This window comes from Lepidothrix coronata, unplaced genomic scaffold, assembly GCF_001604755.1.
Source record: "Lepidothrix coronata isolate B3197 unplaced genomic scaffold, Lepidothrix_coronata-1.0 Scaffold61, whole genome shotgun sequence".
NCBI lineage: Eukaryota > Metazoa > Chordata > Aves > Passeriformes > Pipridae > Lepidothrix > Lepidothrix coronata.
In genome coordinates, this window is record NW_016690241.1 from 3,414,953 (window position 1) to 3,438,809 (window position 23,857).

Here is a 23,857-nt window from a genome sequence, read left to right on the forward strand (position 1 = left end):
TCTCATCTTCTTCCAGTAGAAGCATTTGTTTCTTGAATCCGGTGGGTATTTTTGATTACCACTGTATAAGTACCTACAGACTTATAATAAGCAGCCTCATTATTTGGGATTTAGCCTGCTGCACAAGGAGTGCTCTGACTGTGACAAGACTTTCTACACAGTCTTTTTCCTATCCTTCTGCTAATATTCTGTTACTGCCTTTTTCCTTCTCTTTCCTCTCTCACTCCAACCTTTCACCTCTCTAAAATTAAACAAGAACAGATCTGATTTTGGCAATAACATCACAAACAGTGTGCAGCAGCTGCTGAACTGTACTACTAAAAAAATCCTATTGTGATTTTTCTACACTGCCAAAGCTCAAGGGGACAAGGAAGAAGGGACTTTTTTGATGAACTTAGAACAAAAAACCACAGAGGTGCAAGGAGCAAAAATAAGATTGACGATCTGATTCTTGGTTTTGTCAAGGAAGATTAAAGTCTGACAGTAGGGAAACAAAGATGTTGGGGCAAGGGAGAAAGGAAATATTAATAAAATGGAACGATTTTTATATGTTTAATTTCACTGCAACTGTATTTATGATGTTAGTAAGTACAAAGATAGTTTAATAGAAATACTTCATGTAACCACTACTGCATTTGGAATCCTTTCACTACTGAATTAATATGAAGTCCAGGAGAGATCTTCCTAGAAAATTGTTAGCAGTGTTGAATTTTTCAGTTTCTTATATAGCTTACTGCAAGTACAAGCAGGTGAAGAGAAGAACTGGGGCCAGCAGAGTTACACAGTGCATGATCAGTGCTCATCGAAAGCACTGTTTGTCAGTTTTGTAGGAATGTGGTCATGCATGTAGGTGGCCCAAAGTGGAAGAGGAGAGTGAGGAAGATCACAGAACTGAAACAAGAGGAGACAAATGAAGAATGAGGTCAGGAGAGTCATAGTTATGGTCTGGTTTGATCAGAGAGCAGCATGAAATGGGCACATGCCCATTTAGTCTTGACGGCAGCTCTTAGGGCTTTATTCACTCCAGTGAGAATGGGGTAGATCCTGCAATGAAAGATCTCTCCGGTTCTGCAAACTTTACCAGGCAGGACTGATAAAGTTTTTTCAGTTTCTTTCAGAGCAAAATGCTGTGTTTCTCAGTGTGTGACCTAGTGTCTGGTATTGGCTTTTTGGCTCACTGATCTATGAAAGGATTTTAGATAAAACAGCTGCTCAGTAGGGACTCAGCTTGAAAAGATTTATACATTTTATACAGTTCTTTTACTTTCCCAGAAGGAAACACTTTGCCTTCACAAGGGAGAATGCCTCTATTTTTTTTTAGGTTCTGTGTAATATGGCTTGTTTTGGTACATATTTACGGATCTGTAGTGATGTTTTGAATCTAGCTGGGTTCCTCCTTGCTTCTGTAAATAATGGAGCACAGTTCTGAGTTACTTTTACCAAAACAGGGTAGGCATTGCACTTGTTTTTCTGTTGAAGAGTTCCTCGACTTTAGGAGCTGCTTTTTCCTCCATCTTTTTTTGCAGACTTCACTGCTGCTTGCACCAGCCTGCAGCACGGTACTGTTTGGCACAGTATTCACTTCATGAAAAAAGCAAACAAACCACAAATGTAGTTAACTGTTAGTATGATGTCTCTCCTACAATCCAGGAGGGTGGCTAGGACTATAGAATAAGATAGATCTCAACAAAGAAATGGAAAAGAAACGACTGTTCTGTTGTGGGAAGGACTTGCAATGGCTTGGTTGTTATCCAGGTAGCTTTGAAGAAAGCCAGTTGTTCTGAGGGAAGTGCTCCTCCTTCAACCCAACTGAAAGAGAAAAAAATGCCAAATCTAGAGTTAATGGAAGTGTATTTTTTTAAATACTTGTTTTATGTGACTGTTGATCTATTCTGTCTATTCTAAATGCATAATTTGATGGGAAGAATAGAGTTTTTAAAAATTGGTGACCCTCAGAATGATTGAGAGCTGCTAGTAGGCAAAGTATAGTTCTTAATTGTCAAAAACCTTGTATGGGAACACTGTGAGAATTCTGCTTTGAAGGAAATCTGATATTATGGATATTTCCTATAGCAGGTGGTATTTATACTGTACATATATTTTCATCCTTCCAAAAATCTGTCCTGAAATAAAAATAGTAGATTTCCAAGTCTGTCATTTGCCAGCAATAGCTTTGACTCTTCCACTTTCCCCAGTATTACAATTGAATTTATTTGTTTAGGAGGTATTTCTTTAATCAGCATAGAAATTATTTCTGTTGCTTTTTTTGAATTCTGTTTTACTTACAGTTTCTTGATGCATTTTTCCACAGGTAAGCCATGGCGGTGATACAGAGAGAAGAATTTGTGTCATTGATGAGATTGGTAAAATGGAACTCTTCAGCCAGGCTTTTATTCAAGCTGTTCGTCAAACGTTGGCTGGCTCAGGGACTGTGGTGCTTGGAACTATTCCAATACCTAAGGGAAAGCCACTGGATCTTGTTGAAGAAATAAGAAGTAGGAAAGATGTTAAAGTGTTCAATGTGAGTAATATTTAATATCCTTAAAGAGCTTTCTGTTCTAGGTTACTGGTTTGTATTTGGCTCTGTTTAAAAACTGTTGCTACCAATTGATAGCTGTGGGTAGCTTGTATGAAATAAGCTTTTTAGTTTCCATTTTATTCTTAATGGGCAGGTGCTCACATTATTAAAAAAAAAATCCCATTTGGCACTTGATGTAGCAGGCTCACACAGCTGGCTTTGCTTGTGAGGGGCTGCAGAAGTAATGATATAGTTGTGTTAAAAGGTTTTCTTGCTGTAGTATTATTGCTGCATAAGTATTCATTATTCCTCAGAGTTAAATCTTTTAAAGTACAGTCAGATTTTTAAGCTCTTTTTTTTTTCCCAGACTGGTTTGCAGAAGTATTACCAGTAATCGTATTCATAAAAAAAAGGCAGCAGTGGAGTTTGCAGAAATGATTTATAGAAGAGAGACACTTGTAAATGGACTATACTTTCTCTGGAGTCAGTGAACCAATTTTGGAATTCATTATGCTATTTTTACAGACATAATTTTCAGAATATTAGGGCCTCAAAGTGCATTTCTGATCAGTTACAGGGAAGGTCTCAAAAGCTTACCACAAGGTTTTGTTCATAGGAATACATGCATGAGGTTTCCTTAACATCTCTAAGTGTCCTGGATACTTCACAAAATCAAGCTAAACGCATCCCCCACTCCTTTGACCTATGTTTCCTCTTCAAAGTTAGGTTAAAAAAGCTGCAGTGCTCAGAAAAGTTCCTCAGCTTTCTTTTAGTTGGGGATCCCATCATCATCTTCAGTTTCTGTTTTTACATTAAATGCCAGGTTAATTAAGTGCTAAAGCAATTGTAGGAGCAACTTGGAGAGGCTATTCCTTTTCTTTAATATTAGCATTCAACTCCTGCTCTTCCTTTCAGAGATGAAGCCCCAGGTTTTCTACTACCAACCTGCTGAATGTTCACTGTCAGGCTATTGAACAGAGATGCACGTGAAGATGAGCTCAGTTGGTTAAAGCACAGCACTAGTAATGCCAAGGTTGTGGGTTTGATCCCCACAGGGGCCATTCATTTACCAGTTGGACTTGATGATCCTTGTGGATCCCTTCCAGCTTGGAATATTCTGTGATTCTGTGATATGAACATGAATTTTGTATGACTTGCTGTACAGTGGTAGGACTGGGGAATAGAGAACGGAGAAGCCTTACTGAAAGCAACAGTCACTCAATGCTTAGGCTGCAGTCACAGCAGGAGAGTCGTGTGTGCATTTGGTACTCTCGGGAGGAAACGGAGTGCTAGAAAATAGCATTTGGCTTTTCAAGGAAGCTTTTGAGGCTCCTGTTGTCTCTTTTTATCAGGTGGTGTTCCAAGGGCATGTGCTACTCAGCACTGGGTTTTTAGCTGTGTCAGTGTTCTGACACATCCTTCTCCCAAGTACTGACTGCAGCCAGAAAAAGTATTTCTGTAAGTTTCAACAGAGCAGTGTTTTCTCTAGCTAAAAATTTTTTACTAAAAAAGTGACCCATCCTGTTTATGCTGCTGAGATTAGGACATGCAGGTTTCTTTGATTAAATGGAGTTCTCTGATGAATCCATTAGCCAAAAGCACAGATGTGAAATGTGTAACAGACTGCAGTCATTCCCCGTGACACAGACCTGCTATGCTGAAGTCTTGTGCAGGAGAGCATCTGTCTCTCTTGCTCCAGTGACACACTATATGCTTTTTCCCAACTGGTTAAAACATGTGCATGACCAGGAACAGAACTGGCCTGTGGGGAGTCAGAAATGTTAGTAGCTGAAGTGAATGTTGAATCACGAGCTCACATATTCTTTGAGGACTGTGGCATGGGGAGAACCTGGAGTGTCCAAACAGTTCATGGTCAGTAAGTTCTTACTAACTGTTATGGTGCCTGGACGTGTACAGATGTAGGAGACTACCTTCCAAAACCATGCTGGCTGCTTCATCACTTAAAATGGAGATTGGCTGCGTTCAAGTAGCTCAGCAAAGTTTTTTCATCGTTCTCTTAGTGTCACAAGGACAGTTCTGATGTTTGATGCCAAGAGCACAGAGACAGCTGTTTGGGGTTTTACAGTCCCTTCTGTCTTGAAAGCTTATTTTGTTGGTGAATGGGCCCAGATGCCCTAAAAGCAATTGAACATTTGTTCTCAAATGTTTAATTTATTATGTTTAGGGCACTTAACGATAGGAGCTCTGATATTTAACACATTTCTTTCCATTGTTGCCCAATTCCATTTTGCTGAGAACTAAACTTTACAGTGAAACTACAGAGGCTCTTTTTGCACTGCATGTGTCTGTGTAGTTTTGCAGACATGGTGTCATGAACAGGATCAGGTTATCCTTAGCAGCTGGCAGATACTAATTTTCTCCCATTTTCCCCATCTAGTAATTTTGCCTCCGTGAAACCCATTAGTGAAGTTTGGTTGCATATGCCTATTAAGAAAGAAAATAGCTGAATGGATGAGACAAAAAGGTTCCATTTGAACAGACTGTAGATGAGCAGTTTCCTTCACAGTACTTTTAACAGGGGAAGAAGGCTTTTGTCCTCTGCAGTTGCATGCTTGCAGTCTAGGTGGTAATTTCCTCCACATTACCTAAATGCTTAGTATAAGCAGCATCTACAGGTTTTTTTAACTCCCTGTCTAAAATTGTACCCATCTGTTTGTACATTCAGTACAGATACTGGGAGATTTGTTCTTTCTGGGAAAGCTGCCTGCACAGAATGTCTCCAGATCTTAAGAGGGGACTTATATCTATAAAGCAGCGTTTGTAAAACAGTTGTGAAAATTTCCCAGTGCTTGGCACTGTCTCTCTGCTGCTCTCACTGGACTTCTGGCATGTAGGTATGGAAAAGGGATAGATAAAATGTAGTATCGTTTTTGTTGGCTGTGAGAGAGTGGGAAGAGTATTAAATGTGCAGAAGGTCCTTTGAAAGTCAGGATATCAGTACACTTGCTGTGAGATTTAGAGTTTGGCTTATATGTGCTGTTTATTGTTTACTTTGGGGTCTCTCAATAGCCTTACTGAAGAGCATTCTTTGTTGTCTTGCTCTCTTTGTTATTGTGAGGTTTTTTGTTTATCTTAGAACAGGCTTGGAATGATTCTCAGTAAAACCAGTGACATTTTCAGGCAGATCTTCCCTTTCATTACTCCCCCCCCTCCTTTTTTTTCTAATGTCACTTATTCATTAGTCCCATGTTGATCTGCTGTCTTGAATTCAAGTGGGGTAGGTGAGACCATTGTCTGTAGCTTTTACAGACAACACAGCTTTTACTGTGTTGGTTTCCAGCATTTGGATAGGATGTCTGTGACTGTAAATAATGGTATGCTCCTAGGGTCAAATTCTTGAGGTAGGGTTGTCACCTATTGAATAATAATAATAACAATATTTCCTCCTGTTCATTATTGACTGTAGTACTAGGAGGGATACAAACTCTTGTGCTCACATCTTAAATGCAGATAACAGGGAGTGCAGTGAAAACCTTGCTGGTAGAGAGTTTTATGCTGTGCACAGTGTTATGTCTCTCCTTTCTTGTCAAACAGCTTTTCTCCAACTTTATAGGCATGTCCTTACTCTTTTTTTTTTGGCTCATCTGTCTTTGTCTGATTTTTTTCCTGACCTCTCTGCAGAGGTCTGAACATTGGGAAAAATTTCTTAGACTTTTTAAAATGAGGCTTTTGCTGATGCTTTGCAATTGCTTCTTAGCCCTTTACCACCCCAGTCATCTCCCAGGTTTTGTTTGAGTTAGTAATGCATGGCACTGTGGGTCACTGGGCTCTGGATCAGGACCTGGTCTGTCAAGAAGGGCTCATTTACACACCCAGAGCCCCCCCCAGCTCTATGCCCCCAGGAGCTGAGCTTACTGGCAAGCACAAGCATTTGGTTGGCAGTTTACAGTAATCTGTATGTGCTGGAAAGCAAAAGGACAGGGCACTGGACTACATGGATTTTCACATATGCTGGTCTTAAAGCCCAGCATTCCATGGACTGGTCAACCGAGGCTGTTTCTCAGCATGCTGCAGAAGACCCCAGCTTTCTCAAGTACTCTTATTTCTTTTTGGAGGTGTTTCTGTCCTGCAGTACTAAGGTTTCTCAGAGTGCAGAGGTATGCTTCTAAGCCTGTTTTAAATTTTTTTTTCTTTGCGGATGTTTTTGGCTGGGTCTGTCATCTTAATAAATACAACCCTTGCAAGTAACAAAGGCGTAAGAACACTTTATAGTAGGAAAGTTAAATTTGGTGGTTGAAAATGATTCTAGTAATGACAAAAGTACATGCCGGTTCTTTGAGTGATTCTTGTTAGTTACTCAAGCCCTGAATAATACTGCAAAATGCCATGGATAATTAAATCAAAAAGATCATTGAATATTCAATTATGTATGTTTGTGGGTTTAGTATATTGTGTTCTCAGTAGCAGAAGAAGGCAGGTGTTTGACACTCAGCATTCCTGCACTGAAAAAGAAACGCATTTGAATTTCTCCTTTGATTGTTTTGAAGTAAACACTGGTATAGAGGCTATTCATCAAATTACATCAGTTTTAATTTCTCTTTCTCTAGGTTAGTAAGGAAAACAGAAACAGCATTTTGCAAGACATCTTGGCAGCTGTGGAATCCTGCAGAAAATGAAGACCTTTTCTTTCCTGTAAACACTAAAGCTTTTATTTCAACAAAACATTTTGCGGATGTTTTGGAGTCTGTCTTTCCTGCTTTAGGCCCTGGAGGCTTTACTAGAGCCTTCAGGGTAGCAAGGTAAAGCTGGTAATAATCTAAAATGTGAAAATGAGATAGCGGGATTTGTATTTATTTAGTTCACCAAATCCAAAAAATTGAACAGAGTTGTAGCTACATCCAGTTCTAATCGGGGTGTTCAGAAGTGAGGTGGTCTAACTCTGATCTAGGTCACCTCATGTAAAAACAATTAACTGTAAAATCTGTTTGAGATCTAAGTCTTCCTGAGTGTGTTTGGGCTTGCTCTGAAGTACAGAGAGCACTTCAGTATCTGGAACTTAGCCCTGGTGTAACAGAACAGAACCCTGTCCGAAATCTATGTGTGTTCTGCCTGGCTTATGTAGAAATGTCTTTGCTGTTGGCAACCCAGTTTATGTGCATCCAAGTGTGTTTCAGCATGGGTGCTGACAAATCATGAAGTAGAAGCAATAAGCTGATGGTCTCTCTCCCTCTACTTCCAGACACCCTTCCCTGCAGTTGCAGTATAAGAAGGGTTAACTAAAGTTTCAAGAAAATTTCCTGTAGTCCCAAGTGACATTTACAGAATTCCACTTTGGGTGTAAAAATAACCAACTCTAACCTCTCCTGCATGGCCCAGACAACAGTTGCTAAGAGGCTGCATTTTGATTTTATTTTCAGTTTTCTGATGGTAATCCTGTCCCACACCCCTTGTAAAATTATATATATGAAACTTCAAGTCTGTGAAGTTCAGTCAAATATTGACATGTTTTTCATGCAGAGCTTGTTTAATCAGGATTGACTTAATACTGCATTTATCTGTATTTGTTTTACAATCTGTTATGTTTATTGATACTTCTTATTCGTCTGAGTTTTTTTCCTTATTCAGTTCTGTTTGTGCTTCATGGTGAAATAGGAAGTGTTTGAGAGTATTAAACAATGTGTTTCCCTATGAGGTGTGCAAATGTGTTCAGTGTTAAATGTACCACTTAATCAGTTTTGCATGTTGTGAAAACAGAATTCCCTCCCAGGTGCACACTGTTTCACATTGTACAATTTATTGTCATCTCTGGTTGTAGAAAGTTGTTAAGAATTCAGTTGTTGCTTAACTTTTTTCTGTTCAGTTTAGTAACTTTTAAAATCAGCAAACTATTCAAAGCCATTTTCAAATATAATTTTATTTATTAATTTCTGTAGAACTGACACCCACAGTTGTACAGGGCTGGATGGGGACAGGCATTTTTACAGGTGTCCTGCAAACAGCCGGGAGCATGGAAGGAATGTCCTTTCTCTTTCCTGTATTCAGAACAAGGGGGTCTGGTACAAACATTGCCCCTCCCCACATAGTAGGAGGTACATGCAATGTTATAGGATGCCACGGCCTCATTCCCTTCTGCCCAAATCCGTTTGGATGGTAATATTATTTTCATCATATTTGGGAAAAAGAAAATTCCTCTTAGGGTCCCACTCCTTTGAGAATGTACAGCTCCTGGCTGCTTTTTGCAAAATAAGGTTGTGCCCTGGAGATATCGCTAATCCTTTAATTACTTCAGGCATCTTACTCAGACAAAACACCTTTTTAGAGGTGAAGGACTTGGGACCAGTGTAAACCTTTTCAGGGCTGTATGCCATAGATTTTTGAGCAGAAACCTTAACTATTGGATGTCCTCCTGTTTCAGTGTCAAGTCTCTTAAGCTGTAAAATATGCTGCAAAAGAACAGTTCAATGATTAAATAAATACCCAAAGTCTAGCAAGGTTTTAGTGGGATTGCTGTTAAGTCTTAAATGAGGATTGACCTTTAAAGCTAAGTGAAGTGATTTCACACTTCTCTGTTAGAGGCTGGGGAGGGAAGTTCCTTTAGGAATGATGGCAGAATTGAGTTTTCCAAATTCCAGCTCAGCCAGTCTTGTTGGGAGATGACTTAAAGTGGTATTTGTTCCCCATAAAAGTAGATATATTGCCTTGCATATAATGGTATGGTGCCTACTGTAGTCTCATCATATAATAGAGTGGGAAAAAACCCCAAACAATTCTAACAACAAGTTTGGGAAACCTGACCAGTACTTTTAAGCTGTTGTCTCATGGTGCAAGGAAGACCTTTTGTAGTGAGGCAAGATGGCACTGGAAAATGCAGGTGGATTTTTTCTTCACTGGAACTGTGAGTGAAATATCAGCCCTTTTAAACCAAAGCACGTTTGCTACTGACATCAGTGTCTCTTGTTTTCTGCCACCTATCTCAAGATTGGTTAGTCTTTAATTTGGTGTTCGGTTTTTTTTTTCAAAAGTCTATTTTCTCTCTGAACTAGAGTGCTTTTCAAGAGAAATAAAGAGAAATTTTGTAGTCTCTGTTCAGCAGGAGATTGTAGATGACCTTAACACTCATGTCTGGCCTTTAAATGTGAGGCACTCCTGAAGATATGATTTGCCTCTTTCAAATATACTTTGAGTGGCTGAGGAAGTAGTACTTCCAACTGAACATAAGTTTTTATGACAACCTATGTTTACTTTAGAGGTAAAAATTTATTGTCTGGTCTTGCACTAGTAAAATATTTGGAAGGCCTTGAGAGCACTGTAACGGCAAACAGAGCATTCACAATTTCCCTGATGGGCCAATTTTACTAATAGCAGGCATTTGGTGAAAAGAACCTCTGATGTACCAGCTAGATTCCAGATGACAACATTAGTGCACCTGCAGGTTTTAATTGGTGCAAAAAAGGGGAGAATGTTAGGTACCAATTACTCTCTCAAAGCCCGAGAATCAAGGATGTTTTTGGCAAGGAGGCTTCTAATTCCAGCATAAAATTGCACACAGCATGGAATAAACAGGGCCTGCATTATTTATCATGCATTAGGCAATTTTTGACTTGTAAAACTTTGAGAAGCTGAGAGAGGGGAGTCTTTGACACTGGACCCACTGCAAAGTTAATTATAAGTGATATGTCTGTGTTGCGGATTTAAGGATGTACAAGCACAGTGAAACATGGTAATTAAATACCAGCTCCCAATTCTGGGAGTAATCTAAATGTGGCAGTAATTGGGTAGTTGAAAAGAATGCATTGATGAGAAGATGATTATTACATGCTAGAAAATATCCCTGGTAATTTTAATCTTCTAAAATGAGCTGCACAAAATTCAGCTAATCTTTAACTTATATTCTCCAGCATGAGAAGAGCCTGGTGGGCTGGAGACAAATGCAGATGACATTTCTTGCCTTATTCTAATAAACAGTTTTTATAAAAAGCTGTGAATGACATCACAGAGAGCCCTAAGAACTTAACAGTGTAAGAATGTCATTCATAGATATTGAGAGTATCTGGTCATCATGTCAAGGGGAAAAGACTCACACTGATAAGTCCTTTTTGTTGAGATTTGTCTTAAATGCCAAGATTTTCTGCCTGTGGGAATGAGGTGAGACTTTGCAACGAGAACTTCAGTTCCTCAGAGAGAAGTTTGCATGACAAAATGGAGGGAACAGCCAGGACCTCTGGCTTTTATTTTTGGATGAACAGGAATGAACTTTGTAGACTGTGGCCCTCACTGGTTCCTGCTTACTTGCTGTGGGGGCGAACAGCTGGGCTGAAGGCCAGGCGGAGCTTGCGGGTTTACCTGGTGGATGTGAACAGTTCAGCAGCCTGTGGTTGGCTTTGGTAAAAAGTTACTGAAAGTCTTTTTACCAGATCTTCAGGCCATGTTTCACCATTAGGAGTGTAGCACCTGGCTTTTACTGTAGGATGTAAACAAGAGCCTGTTAGGGAATGGAAAGTTTAGGAAAAAAAAATGGGAGGGAGGTAAGTATCCCATGTTTAGTGCAAGGGCTGAAATACTGTGTTTGTGCTTGTTTTACCATATGCTCATTATCCTCCTTCCTGTAACCTGCTGTATTGTCAGTGTTCCTCTCTGGCTGGGAGGGCCCTGCTGAGCTAGTGTGGATAAAATAATTCCCAGTGTTTCTTTTCAACAATGGTGATGTTATCTGAGGTTAAACTGGGGGGAGGGAGGCAGATAATCCACAACAGCATTTGGTACATGCAGTTCTTTCACAGGAATGTCAGAAGGGATGAAGAGATGGAGGTCTTGAGTACTTGATTTCCTCAAAGTATGCATTCAGCTTGCTAACGAGATGGGAATGTCACCGTTTTCACGTTGTTGAAACAAGAATGTTCTGGGCTGGCTGAATGAACTAAGTGGCCTCTGCACCTCTGGAAAAATCAAGCATAGCACCTGACTCAAAAAACCCTGATGGAACTCCTTAGAAAAGGTACTTATGTGTTGGTGGTTGCCCTCCTTCCTGCATCCCAGCTGTAGTAAGAGATCAGCCGTGCAGGCAGTGTTAAGCCTGAGCAACTTCAGAGCCAAAGTTTTAACAGTGTTTGGCATTGTGAAACCCATCAGCAGTGTTGAAGATAACATAAAAGCAGTGAAAGTTACCTTTGCTTTTCATTCAGAGGCCAAAGCTTACCAACAAGTGGGGTCCTGAGGTGTCACAGTTGCCTCCATTCTTGCAACTCTGAGGCACCTGGAGTGTGAAGTTAAGTATCAAGCTGCTTAGGTCTTTCAGGAGTAAAGATATGACTCACAACCTTTATGTGTATGTAGGCATTGGTGCTGAGAACAGTATTCCTATGGACTCGGTGCCTTTTGGTGCTATGCAACAGCTGTTCGGAGCAGCTCACTGTTGAAATTAGGTTTTGTGTACAGGTTAGGTTCCTATTTGTTAGCTTTGTGTTCATCAGAGCCTTACATGCATTTTCTGTCACGTGCAGAGTAACTGGGTGTATCTCTACCTCATGCAAAAATGAAGGAGGCCTAATATATGTTTAATCAATACAGCCTCATACCTAGTCGCAGGCTTTATTTCTAACCATCATGTCTGATTATTCAGTAGGATTGGCTCATATTTATAACCACTGCATATAGCAGTAGTCTTATTAATATGAGAGCAGACTGTCTCCAAAAATACGGAGAAATGCAATGTGGGAAAGTTGCGCTCATTTTTTTTTTCCTGTCTTTGCTATGCTTGTTAGCAGTCACTCTTGGGTTTTTTCAACCCACTAAGCTACAGTAACAACTTTAATGCAAAATAAAAACTCTGTAGGACATGGCTACAAAATTTTTGAATCTTACCTTGACTCCTCCTTTGCCCAGCTTGCACACTGTGCCTCAACAAATGAGTTGGAACCTGCCTTTTCTGGCAGCCACCCTGTGCAGCAGGAGGCTGGACTTCATGGCACCCTGCTGTCCCCAAGGAGCTGTGCTCCAGGGGCCGGTGGCTTGAACTAAGTCAGGAACTGTGAGGCAGCAGCATTATTTTAGGATGCAGTACCAGAGACCATGGCGATGGTAGTCTTGTAGAAGTTGTGGTGCAGGGGGAAAGGTGGTGTCACTGGGCCTCAATCCATGCTAAGCAGATACAGTGGCTTGCTATTGAAAGGATTTCTGCACCCATTTCCTGATCTGGTTTAGTATGCTTGAGTTGGATACACAGACTAGTTTGGGTTGATTGGGACTAATGGAATTACTTATTTTTGATGGAAATTAATTCAGATTTAAAGATGTGAAAGTGAGGCTAAGTGAATATGGAGGAGTTCTTACTGCTTTCCACAGCCCCCTGTTTGCCCTGCCTCCATGCAGGAAGACAAAGCTGTGATGGTTTGTCCTGTGGACTGCCATGCAAAAGCCCCCAAGGCAGAAATGGGGCTGGTGGCTGTTAGTAAGACCCTCCACAACATCCAGCCTTCATTTGTAATGAAGCACTTAATGAACAGGGTGGTGGGACAACAGTCACAATCTGCCAGAAGTGTTCAGAAGGGAGCAGCTGAATTCAATTTCCTCTTCCACATCACATCTGGATGCTAGAGGAGACAGTAGTAGGGCCTGAACTGCACTGATGACCATGTGTCTCAGAGGACTGTACATGAATACTCTGCTTTTGCCCTTGTGAACATGGGCAGAATTTTTCCTAGGTTGTGTTGACCTTTATAAATAATCAATTCATCAAGATCTGAAGTGAAATAAAACCAAGAGATTTCTTAATTTTGTGAGGCAGAAAGCGAGTGTGAACAATTCCAAATGGAAAAGAAGACCCAAAAACTGCTGTCACACAAAACGTACTTGAATCATTTTATTTTCACTCGGTGTTATTTAGTTCTACTACTCAGGTCTCAATGTGGCACAGTAGGAAGATCAGAATGCAACTGAGTATTGCCTAACAGTTATGAGACTTAGCTACAGCATCTCTTGTTAAGTCGTTCTCGTTAATTGGGACAAGACAGCCTGGCTGCACGTCATCGTGTTGAGATTTAGAAACAATCTATGGTAGTTACAGTAAAGAGGAACAGCAAGACGCTGATAGCTGCAATTTTTTTTAATTTAAAAAAAAAAAGAGAACGCACCCGCGTGTGTTTAGACTCTGTAGTAGAGTAAGGATTTGTTGTAGCGTTTTGCCTTCCAAAGTAGTCATGCATTCCTGTAAATCAGTGTTTCTCAAACCTTGTGAAAGCGTGGCCTTCCTTTTTGCATCATCTGTCTTTATGGCCCTATAAAATTGGCATCATCTCAGTTTCTATGGGGCAGGGAAATGAGAAGGTTCTGTAATTACTGGCTACAAGTGTTTATGGACACTGAGCTGTGTCCAGCAATTAAAGGCATTTAACTGTTCCCTTCCTAACACAAACACTTTCAGACAATAATTACAGCCTGCTTTGCACTTTCCTGTCCTCCTCAAGGATTCCCCTGGGCCCTTTTACAACTCCTAAGGGTACTGTTGCTTGGAATTTGAGAAACACTGCTGTAAATCAAACAGGAACACGAGATAATACCTAATTTATGCAAAGCTGCTTTGCAAATAAGGTGCACCATATGCTTTGAAGACTTTCCATGCACTGGATACTTTCTTTTCTTACACTTGACTTTTGTTAATCTGTGTAGCATGGCTCGTTCACACAGTATTTCAGTATGGCTGCATGCAGTATATATGTCTGTGATGCTATGTTGCTATTCAGCGTTAGCACCTGCATAACATGTTAAATTAAAATAAGAGACTTGCTGTTGGAAAAAAAAAATCAGATTTAGCTCTAATGTTACAGCACATTGTACTGTCCTTTTCTGTATTCCTTGCTTCTGTTCATAGTTGCCTTTTCCTATATGTTACATATCAAATTTCAGTTAGTTTGCATGCAATCAGCTGTTTAGTTATGGCAGGAAAGAGATGTCTTGTGTGCTTTTCACTGAGTTGTATTAATATTTCCTACTGTATTCATTTGTGATTCTAACCGTTCCAGGGGAAGGAACATTAAACAGGTTGTATTCATTGTTCTAGGATTTACAAGAACCTGAGATGAAGTGGCACTGTGTGTTTTTTAGGATATCTTCCAACCCTACCCATGCGAAGGCCATTAGCTGAAGAGCATCTGCCCTGTAGTATTCTTGTGTAGAAGTTAGAAAAATAAACATTTGAAGGTTGCTTATTACATTTGAAAGAACCTAAACCCGTGTGCAGCTTCCTGACCTAACTCTGTCTTTATTTAATCCTAAGAAGCGCATGGCCCTTCTGCTAGGAGTGCTTCTTACTGCTCCTCAGACAGGCTTTGCTGAGAAGCAGTGTCTTCCAGGGCCATATCTTCTTGGCTGGCCCTTCTGCACTCCAGGTTCCGACTCATGCATATGGCATGGACTGGACCTGCCTCTCGCTGTGGTCTGGGTTCTGCAGCATCGGTTGCTTCACAGGTCTCAGCGTGTTGCTGGGAAGAAAGAAAGAAAAAATCAACTAGTTTAGGAAATTTCTAAGTAACACTTCAGCTATTTTTTGAAGTGACAGGTGAAAAAAAGTTAAAAATTGATGTAGGAATGTCATTCTGTGAAACTCCATGGGATTCTTAACATGCATTATTCACAAGGGACTTCTGAAGAGGTACTTGTCACACTTTGTGTAACGCATAAATTTGGAAGGAAAAGCAGACCAGGAGCTAGAGGTTTAGTACCACAGATGTACGTGTATAGAGAGCTGTAAAATAATTTGGATTGAAAAGGACTTCTGGAGGTCATCCAGTCCAAACTGCTGCTCCAAGCAGGGCTGACTTCTAAGTTGTTAAATTGGGTTGCTCTGGGGCTTGCTTTATACACTGAATTTTAAATCCAACTTAGAAAGAAACCTTTTCATCAAAACTTGAATGCAATTATCAGTCTGAAAACGTTAAGCACAGTGCCACCCCACTGTAAGGACTCCATTGGTATAAAAGCATTCCAGAACTGTGCTGTGCTAACATTTAAATAAAACACTTCCTCATTACTGCTTTGAATCAAACAGGCACCTGGACTCTGAGCAGTTACTCTGGCCAGGATTCACCTCACCTAAATTTAGCCATGTAACCTTAGTGTGTCATTTAGGCTGCCAATGGTTGGCAGAGAGATATGAGTCTCCCAGGGGAAAATTTGTTCCTAACAGCTCTTAAGGATGAAGTGGATTGGCCTCTCCATTGAATACAGAAGCCTCAACAACAATCTACTGAGACTTCATTCCCAAATTTTAGATGGCTTAAAGTAAGATAAGGTGAATGCTACAATTAATACTTAGTATTGCAGACTTGGCTGAGTTCTTGCAAATTAGACCATAAACTCTTGAGAGCCAGAATTATGCCTTGTCATTTGATATGTTCAGCTGCATGTGTAGAAATACTATTAATGCTTATTACAGTAACAAAGCAGGACTGGACCCAGATGAGTGATGTTAGTCAACTCCTGCAGAAGTTCATGGAAAAACTCGAGGGAACTGTACCATACATGGTATTTTTGGGTTGAGAGCCAAGTACACACAGGCTAAGGAGCTTTTTTCACTTGAGGTTTGGAGAATTATTTGGAAACTAGGGAAGTTATACACAGTTCAGAATGACAGTAACAGAAAAGTGAGTTGGACTTCCCTTTTACCAGTTTGGTTTTCATTTTGATAGGCTAAATGTGAGTGTCTAATTGTGTTGTCTAGTCACAGTCACCCTTCATTCTCTAGCTCATCTTCTCACGTTTCTGCTCTCTGGTCCTCAGGTCAAATTTTCAAAGTTCAGGACAGCAACTGATGTCAGCCAAATTTAAATGAATATACTTACATAGACAGTAAAAGGATAATACTGCTATGTGCACTGAATTTTCCAGGGAAGATGGGAATCGAACTGGGAGCCTACTGGGAAGAAGTCTGGAAGTTCTTTGTGTGTACTGTTTAATCACAGGGCATGCAGGTTTCCTTTGGTAAATAGTTCCTACAGAATTCCTTTCAGCAACAAGGTTTCAGGTCCTGGATTGAATTTCTGGTCAGAGAGGGGGACAAGAACAAGTGTCGTGTTCAGGGGGAACTGTTGTTTTTCCTACAAATAATTTTAATTCCTGCATAAGCAGGAAAGGAAGGAGCTATTTAGTCTGCTTATGACGGTACTCAGCACTTGGGCTGCAGAACATGGAGATTTAAGTCCCTGGTTTGAGTGAAAGAAAGGGACTTTGCCGCAGTTTGCAATTTCAGGTGTGTGAGTAACAGCCAACCTGTCATTTACTTACAAATACGCTCACTCTCATATACACACTAATATGAAACAGTCTCATTTTGATTGTGATGCTGCAAAATCCAAAACAAATACCAAAATCCTGGCATTGTTTTGGAAAAAACTATTTTCTGACCAGCGAGAAGGAAGAAACCAAATAGTGGTGAGGACAGTTGAAGAACAGGATGGCAGAGCAGTACAGGAGCTCACGCTTAGGGCCGCTGTTTTGGCTTCAGCCTTACCCGAGCTGCCTGACTTGCTGCTCTAGCAGAAGGACCCATGGCAATATTCATACTGCTGGATGACTGGGTGTCACTGGTGTTACCTCCATCTGCAGCTGAGAGCCCAGAAATCACCAAAGCACTTGAAAAACTTCTCTTGCCGAACAGCAGGCTGAGAGTTGAGCTGGTGGAAGAGGCCAGACTGGACCTGAGCATTGCTGCTGCTCGGTCCTGCACAGTCAGCTGGCCAGCAACAGGAACAGCAGGGGACTGGGAAAACACAGATGTTGCTGAATTGTGGAATGACAGCTGACTACTAGAAAGCCTTTGGGCAATTTCGTGAGCAGATGTAGATGTTTGGATGAAAGGCTGGCGGCTTTCTACAATTGGTCCAGAGTGACTTGAAGCTGGGGGCCTTTGGTTTAAAGCAGTGTGTGCCTGGACAGACTGACTCCTGGGTTTTCTCCTGCCTGTAAAAGAAAGATTAATATAGTTAAGTAAGTGGCATTCTGATGAACTCCATGCTATTGACAGTGTCCCATGTGTACATATTACTGTTGGCATATTACCACTAGTTTACCAGCATAAGAATCTCAAGAATAACAGGAGTAACATACTGCCAAATCTATGAATCTTTGTGTTTTCCACTACAGGGGTTCAAAGTTTTGGTCAGAATAGCCCTAGTGGTTCTGTACTGCGTCAAAAGAGAGGGAAATGAGAAAAGACTCCAGGGAAAGTACTCTAATGACAGGCTCACACCTATTCTGCCACATACATTTTAATAAGCCCAGTGAATGATTATGCATAGCTTTGCTGTAGCTGCTCCCTTTTGACAACCACACTAATGCTGAACATCTACCTTAAATGGCTTGGTGTAATTAAATGCAACAATAAAACCAAAAAATTAAAACAATGCCACATTAAAAAGAATTATTCCTGCATATGGGGAGAGAGAATTTGAGAATTGAACCAAGTGGAAGAATACAGAATTCAAGCCATAAGACAGTTTTTAAGACTCTACCTGAGTTCCAAAAGAGATATTTACAGTACACCACAGATTGAAAAGACATGAATGCTTCTAGTTAGGGTAGACTATTGGAGGTCTGAATGAGACCCACATAAGACTCTTGTCCCATTCTGTGAAGCATCTCAATGCAACCACTACTGGATAGAGAGTAGATTAGCTATGCTATTCTGACACGCCTAGACAAATTCTTCCTGTGCATATAGATCCCCATAGTTAACATTTATAACAACACCTTATGTCATTCAGGCAAATGATTTCTGCATTTCTTATGCTAGCATATTTAAATAGCCATAGAATGAAAAATCATAAAATACTGGCCAGTGAACCCACCAGATAGCTGCCTGTACCCAGGCGTTCTGCAAATGGCAGGCAGTGGGCTGGCATGTGCCACAGGCCCCAGAAGAGTTTACTGTTTCTGCAGACAGGCTCTAACCCAGGCTTACACAGCAAATACCCCGTCACGTGAGTGCCTGCTTGGCATTTTGCTTTCCAGAAAACTCCAAACATTAACACAAGCTGGCATTTTGGTTTCCTAGCTATAGTTGTGGGGTAGGGAGTTGATGCCAGAAGATCTGTTGAGAGCCATCAACACAGAAACAAGTTTTTCTGGCAGACATTTCCAGGCTGTTGGGAATATTTTTTTTTTTTTGCTTTGGTTTTCCCCAATACTTGAACTCCTCCAAACACTGAATTTTTGCTGGCATAAAGGAATATAAATCTCACACCATCTTCAGCAGTCACATGACTGCTGAATTCGTACAGGTTCAGCAATGCAGAATTTCATATCCAAGCTATTTACAGCATATAGCTGAAATACGCTGCTTTACTTCCACAGACCTCCTTTCCAGAGGCTGGTATCATTATCCCCATTTTTCAGATGCTGAAGCAAAGAGAATTTAGGTAACTTGGCATGGAGTCAGATAAGCAGAGCTGGGCTACACATAACTGGAGCTCTTTAGCTGGACTAAAACCTAGTTGGTTTGGCAAGTATTGAACACTTTCACACCTCATTTACAATGTATCTTTAGTTCTACTTTTATACTACAACTAATAAAATAGTAATTTTCCTAAGATGGCATGGAAAGCAGCGTTCTCTGTAATAAGAGCCCCAAGATCTCTGCTTGAGAGTGAAGGGACAGATGGACATGGCTCTTGGAAGTGCCTGGACAATGCTTTCAGGCACATGATGTGATTCTTGGGGTGGTCCTGTGCAGAGCCAGGAGCTGGACTTTGATAGTCCTTGTGGATCACTTCCAACTCCAGATATTCTATGATCCTATGGCTCCTGGGTACCACATTGCCAGTGTCCTCTGCCCTTCACCTGTGATCAACAGGGGGGCCGTGCACTGTGATGGGGGTCAGGCCTGGCTGCCATGCTGGCAGCTGGTCTCTGCAGGGATTCAGGTTCTTCAGACCCTGGAGTTTGGTTTAAGTGCTTTGGTTTCTACATCTGAAGGTTATTTTAATATGTTACCTTTTTTAAATAAAAAGAACAGACTGGAATTAAGAACAGAGGGGCTGCGGTGTGTTAGTTTGTGCAGGGGCTAACATGGCCCAACATCTGTTTGTGATTTAAACTGCCAAGCTGACCCCTCTCCAAAAGTATTCTATATTCATCCCAAAGGCAGTGGTTACAGCATTGGACAGGAGACCACCCGCATCTACACATAAATAACCCTGTCCCTGAAAACACTTAGGAAAAACAAAGGCTGTTTTATAAACTGCATCATGAAATAAAGACACTTTGGGGGAGAACCCCACACATTTCCAGTGCTCCTGATTTTGGTCGCACTTTTATAAAGGGCTTTCATTGCATATTGCAGACTCAGTGGCACCAGGCTGCAAAACAAAATATGAAATATGAAAAAATTAGATGCACTTGATTCATAGATTATGAGTCTAGAAGGAATTGCTGTGATCATCTAGTCTGCTCTCCTATATAGCATGGGCCACAGAACTTCCTGGAATTAATTCCTGTGTGGTATTATTAATTACTACTGTGATTTTTAAAAATGCATCCAGTATCTCCAGTCATGGAGAATTCACCTTAATCCTTAGTCACTTGTTTCGCTGTTTATTTACTCTCTCAGTATTAAAAATGTGCTCTTGATCTCAAATCTGAATTTGTTTAGCTTTGTTGTATCCAAGTCTGCTAAAATCGATGGTCTTTAGTCACCTTGCATTGCCCAGGTAAGAACTTACTTACAGACTATGATCAAGGCATCTCTTACAATACCAATTGTTTGAAAGCAATGAATCTTTCACTACAGGACTTATTTCCCAGATCTTTGATCATTTTTTGGCTCTTCTTTGAAGTGCTTCCGAACTAAAAATGTCATTCCTAAATTAGGGCACTGGAACTGTGCGAGGTAGCCCAACACTGTCCTGGACGAAAGTCAGACTGACAGACATGCACTATGCAGATCACCCTAGTCATTCTGGTTTTTAACAGGCATAGCATAAGTTCTTTTCCAGGGATCTGGTATTGCCTTAGTGTCCTGATGCTTATTGAAGATCAAATACACCTTGCTTTTCAACCAGCTCTCTTAAAAACGTTCTTGAATTAGTCACTTGGATTTGCTCAATTAAGCTTTGATAGCCACTATTTCATGTTCTTTGTAGCTGTTAGGATGGATGGAACTGTTTAATGATCAGATCATAGAAACAGATTATCTGCATTTTTCCCAATATAAACCAGAATTTTTTTTTTCATTTCTACAGATTGGCAACTCTACTTTTCTATATAGTGACAGATCAAGACCACTGTTAGGATTTCTTTTGCTTCTTAATACTCTTTAAAAATAAACAGCCACAAACTCACTTTAATCTTTTTGTCCCTAATGGTCCTAGCCAAAACCAACTTCCTTCATTCTCTGTAACCAGTATCTCAGGACTGAATATGGATTTGCATTTGCTATTTTCCACTTCCTTTCATATGTTGTGCGTTTTGTCATTTTACCCAAAACCAGGTTGCTTTTCTTAACCAAGTGTGACTTTCTCTCTTGATAGTGGTTTTCTAGGCACCCAATATGTTATTTTAGACAACTCACAATTAACTTACTTTATTGTGCTCAGGATCATTATTTCACAATTAAGTTTGCTACTCTGATTATTGTGGTGTCAAGTTATGAGTATGCACACGGGGATTCCTCTAGCATTAGACTCAATTAAAAGCAGCAGTTATTTTATTCTTGTAATATGATTTATATTCAGGGTAAGATATTTTCCACTTCTGTCCATTATCTTTAATGATAGGTCAAAATAATCTAATGGGAGACAAAGAAGTGTCATACCCCTCTAGTTCTCTGCTTTAATTTATACAGTACTGCCACAAACTTGTTGAAAGGTAGAGTTAATTTGCTTTACATTACAAGTCCTGATCCCACAGTGGTAGATCTCAGAGTGACTCACTGCCAAACTTAGAATCATAGAATGACTTGAGTTGGATGGGACCTTAAAGATCATCAAGTTCCAAACCCCTTGCCATGGACAAAGACACCTCTCACCAGACCAGTTTGCTGAAAGCCCCATTCTGGCCTTGAATACTTCCAGGAGTAGGACATCCACAACTTCTCTGGGCAACCTGTTCCACTGCCTCACCACCCTTACAGTAAAGATTTTTTTCCTAATATCCAATCTAAACCTACTCTCTGTTTAAAGCCATTCCACCTTGTCCTGTCACTACATGCCCTTGTAAAAAGTCTCTCTCCATCTTTCTTGTGGGCTTCCTTCAGGTACTGGAAGGCCACAGTTAGGTCACCCTGAAGCCTTCCTTCCTCCAGGCTAAACAAACCCAATTCTCTTCACCTTTCCTCACAGGAGAGGTGCTCCCTCCCTCTGATCATCTTAGTGGACCTCCTGTGGACCTGCTGCAAAGGGTCAATGTCCTTTCTGTACTGGGGACCCCAGAGCTGGATGCAGCACTCCAGAGCACACCAGAGCAGAGGGGCAGAATCACATCCCTCAATCTTCTGGCTGTGTTCCTTTTGATGCAGCCCAGGACACAATTGGCTTTCTGGGCTGCAAGTGCACATTGCTGGCTCATGTCCAGCCTCACATCCACCAGCACCCCCAAATCCTTCTTCGCAGGCTACTCTCGATCTGCCCATATCGATACCAGGGGTTCCTCTGACCTAGATGTAGGACTTTGCACTCAGTCTTGTTAAAACTCATGGGATTCCCATGGGCCCACTTCTCAAGCTTGTCCAGGTCCCTCTGGATGGCATCTCGTCCCTCAGGTGCATCAACCACACCAATCAGCTTGGTGTCACTTGCAGATTTGCCAAGGGTGCACTTGATCTCTCTGTCTATGTCATTAATAAAGATATTAAATAACACTGGTCCCAGTACGGACCTCTGAGGGACACCACTTGTCACTGATGTCCATCGGGACTGCGAGCCATTGACCACTGCCCTCCAGATGTGACAGTCCAACCAATTCCTTATCCTTACTACTCAACATACATGTACAATGTCAAGGCCAGTAGTTCTACCCTGTGAATATGTTTGAAGTACTTTTGAATCCATAATTTGAGAAGGGCTCAGCTGTTCATTGACAGAATCATTGGCAGCATTTAATTTTCTCTTGGTAACTGCTGTATAGACATAAGAAGCTATTTTCCATTTGTTTGTTCTCTGCATGTGCTGATGAACAGCCAAACCAATTCCTCAAATAAATTGTCATGGTCCTTCCAAGATAATTAAGATTGTTATATACTTTCATTCTGCTATTCCCAGCCAACAGTAAGCAGAGGTTCACTGTGATGAGGGTTCCCTGCATCTCTCATGTACACTCTCTCCCATCTGCATTTCTCTTTCTGGCATTCTTAATGGCACCTGCTAGTCCAAAAATTATACCTAATGGACTTTTGATGGGAAGCTTTGGTGAATCACATTTATCTTACACTGTCCCAGTAAATACCTGGAACAGTATCAGGAAGCCATCTCCTGCATGTTCTTGGTCATCAGAAAAGACAAAGTTGTGACAGTTTGAGCCACAATCTCAAACCATGACAAAAGTGCTCTCTTACTGAAATTAGTTTTCCACTGGATTTGAGCATGCCCCTGAGACATCTGCCTATGCAGCCCCTCAGGAGAAAGATACAGAAAAAACCAAGTAAACTGCACACATACCTGCCCGCTGGTGCACCTCTTGAGATGAAGCTTGTAACTGAGGGGTTCCATCTCTCGTGGGCTGCGAGCTACTGCTCTGGCTTGAATTGCCTGTGGAATGGTTGCCAGATGAAGACCCCCCTCCACTATCCACCTCTTCAACGTTACCTCTCTCATGGTGAGCTGCTGCATGGCAGTCCTTCCGCATTCTGTTTGCAGGAACACACGCATGGTCAGCCACTTGTTACACGTGAAAATTTGTCACCAGTGTTAGGTGCCCTCAAAAATGTGTAATTGTTCTCTCTTACCCCAGTGCAGTCTTCTGATATTTTATGAGATGACAAAGATGATGTGGTAAGCTTACTTGGAACAAAATTGTATATGACACAAACCAGATCTTTCCTTGTCTGTGCTAAGTGGCTTTGAAATGCTGCAAGACCTTAGGGTTCTTTATCTAATGTTACAGTGGTCTCTAAAGATCAACTTCTCCATGAGGTAACCAAGTAGCAAAGAGAAATGGGCTGGAGGGAGCTCGAAGGGATGAGCTGGGTGGGAAACTAGCATGGTAAGACATGAGATTTAATCTTGACATTTTAACGCAGGTCTTAGCATGCGAGCTGGCCCCCATAGTCTCTCCGTGGTGCTCTGCCTTTCCTCAGCTCCAGTGGCAATAGGGCAGGTGGAGGGAATGAGACAAGGGAGTTACTGCTGTACCAAAAGTGCATGTAGGAACAATGTGGCAGGTACTGATCATGCA

The 23,857-nt window shown here is 41.0% G+C and overlaps 2 protein-coding genes across 3 annotated transcripts in view; one reads left to right on the forward strand and one right to left on the reverse strand.

Annotated features, from left to right (window-relative positions):
• NTPCR (nucleoside-triphosphatase, cancer-related) overlaps nt 1-14,697 on the forward strand; it is a 19,140-nt gene extending 4,443 nt beyond the window's left edge. The window contains exons 4-6 of one of the 2 annotated variants that reach the window (XR_001875235.1): nt 2,312-2,521; nt 7,087-7,278; nt 14,535-14,697. Coding sequence is in view for 1 of the 2 variants with exons in the window: in XM_017817518.1 (XP_017673007.1) it covers nt 2,312-2,521; nt 7,087-7,155 (279 nt within the window). In the remaining variant the exon portion in view is untranslated. Of the gene's footprint in view, nt 1-2,311; nt 2,522-7,086; nt 7,347-14,534 lie in introns of those variants that run through there. The other variant, XM_017817518.1, reaches the window with a different exon arrangement.
• A 54-nt stretch (nt 14,698-14,751) lies between these two features.
• PCNX2 (pecanex homolog 2 (Drosophila)) overlaps nt 14,752-23,857 on the reverse strand; it is a 156,568-nt gene continuing 147,462 nt past the window's right edge. The window contains exons 32-34 of the mRNA XM_017817517.1: nt 23,122-23,309; nt 16,983-17,431; nt 14,752-14,955 (exon numbers count right to left, since the gene is read on the reverse strand). Of these exons, the coding sequence (XP_017673006.1) occupies nt 14,782-14,955; nt 16,983-17,431; nt 23,122-23,309 (811 nt within the window). The 3' untranslated portion in view covers nt 14,752-14,781. The remainder of the gene's footprint in view (nt 14,956-16,982; nt 17,432-23,121; nt 23,310-23,857) is intronic.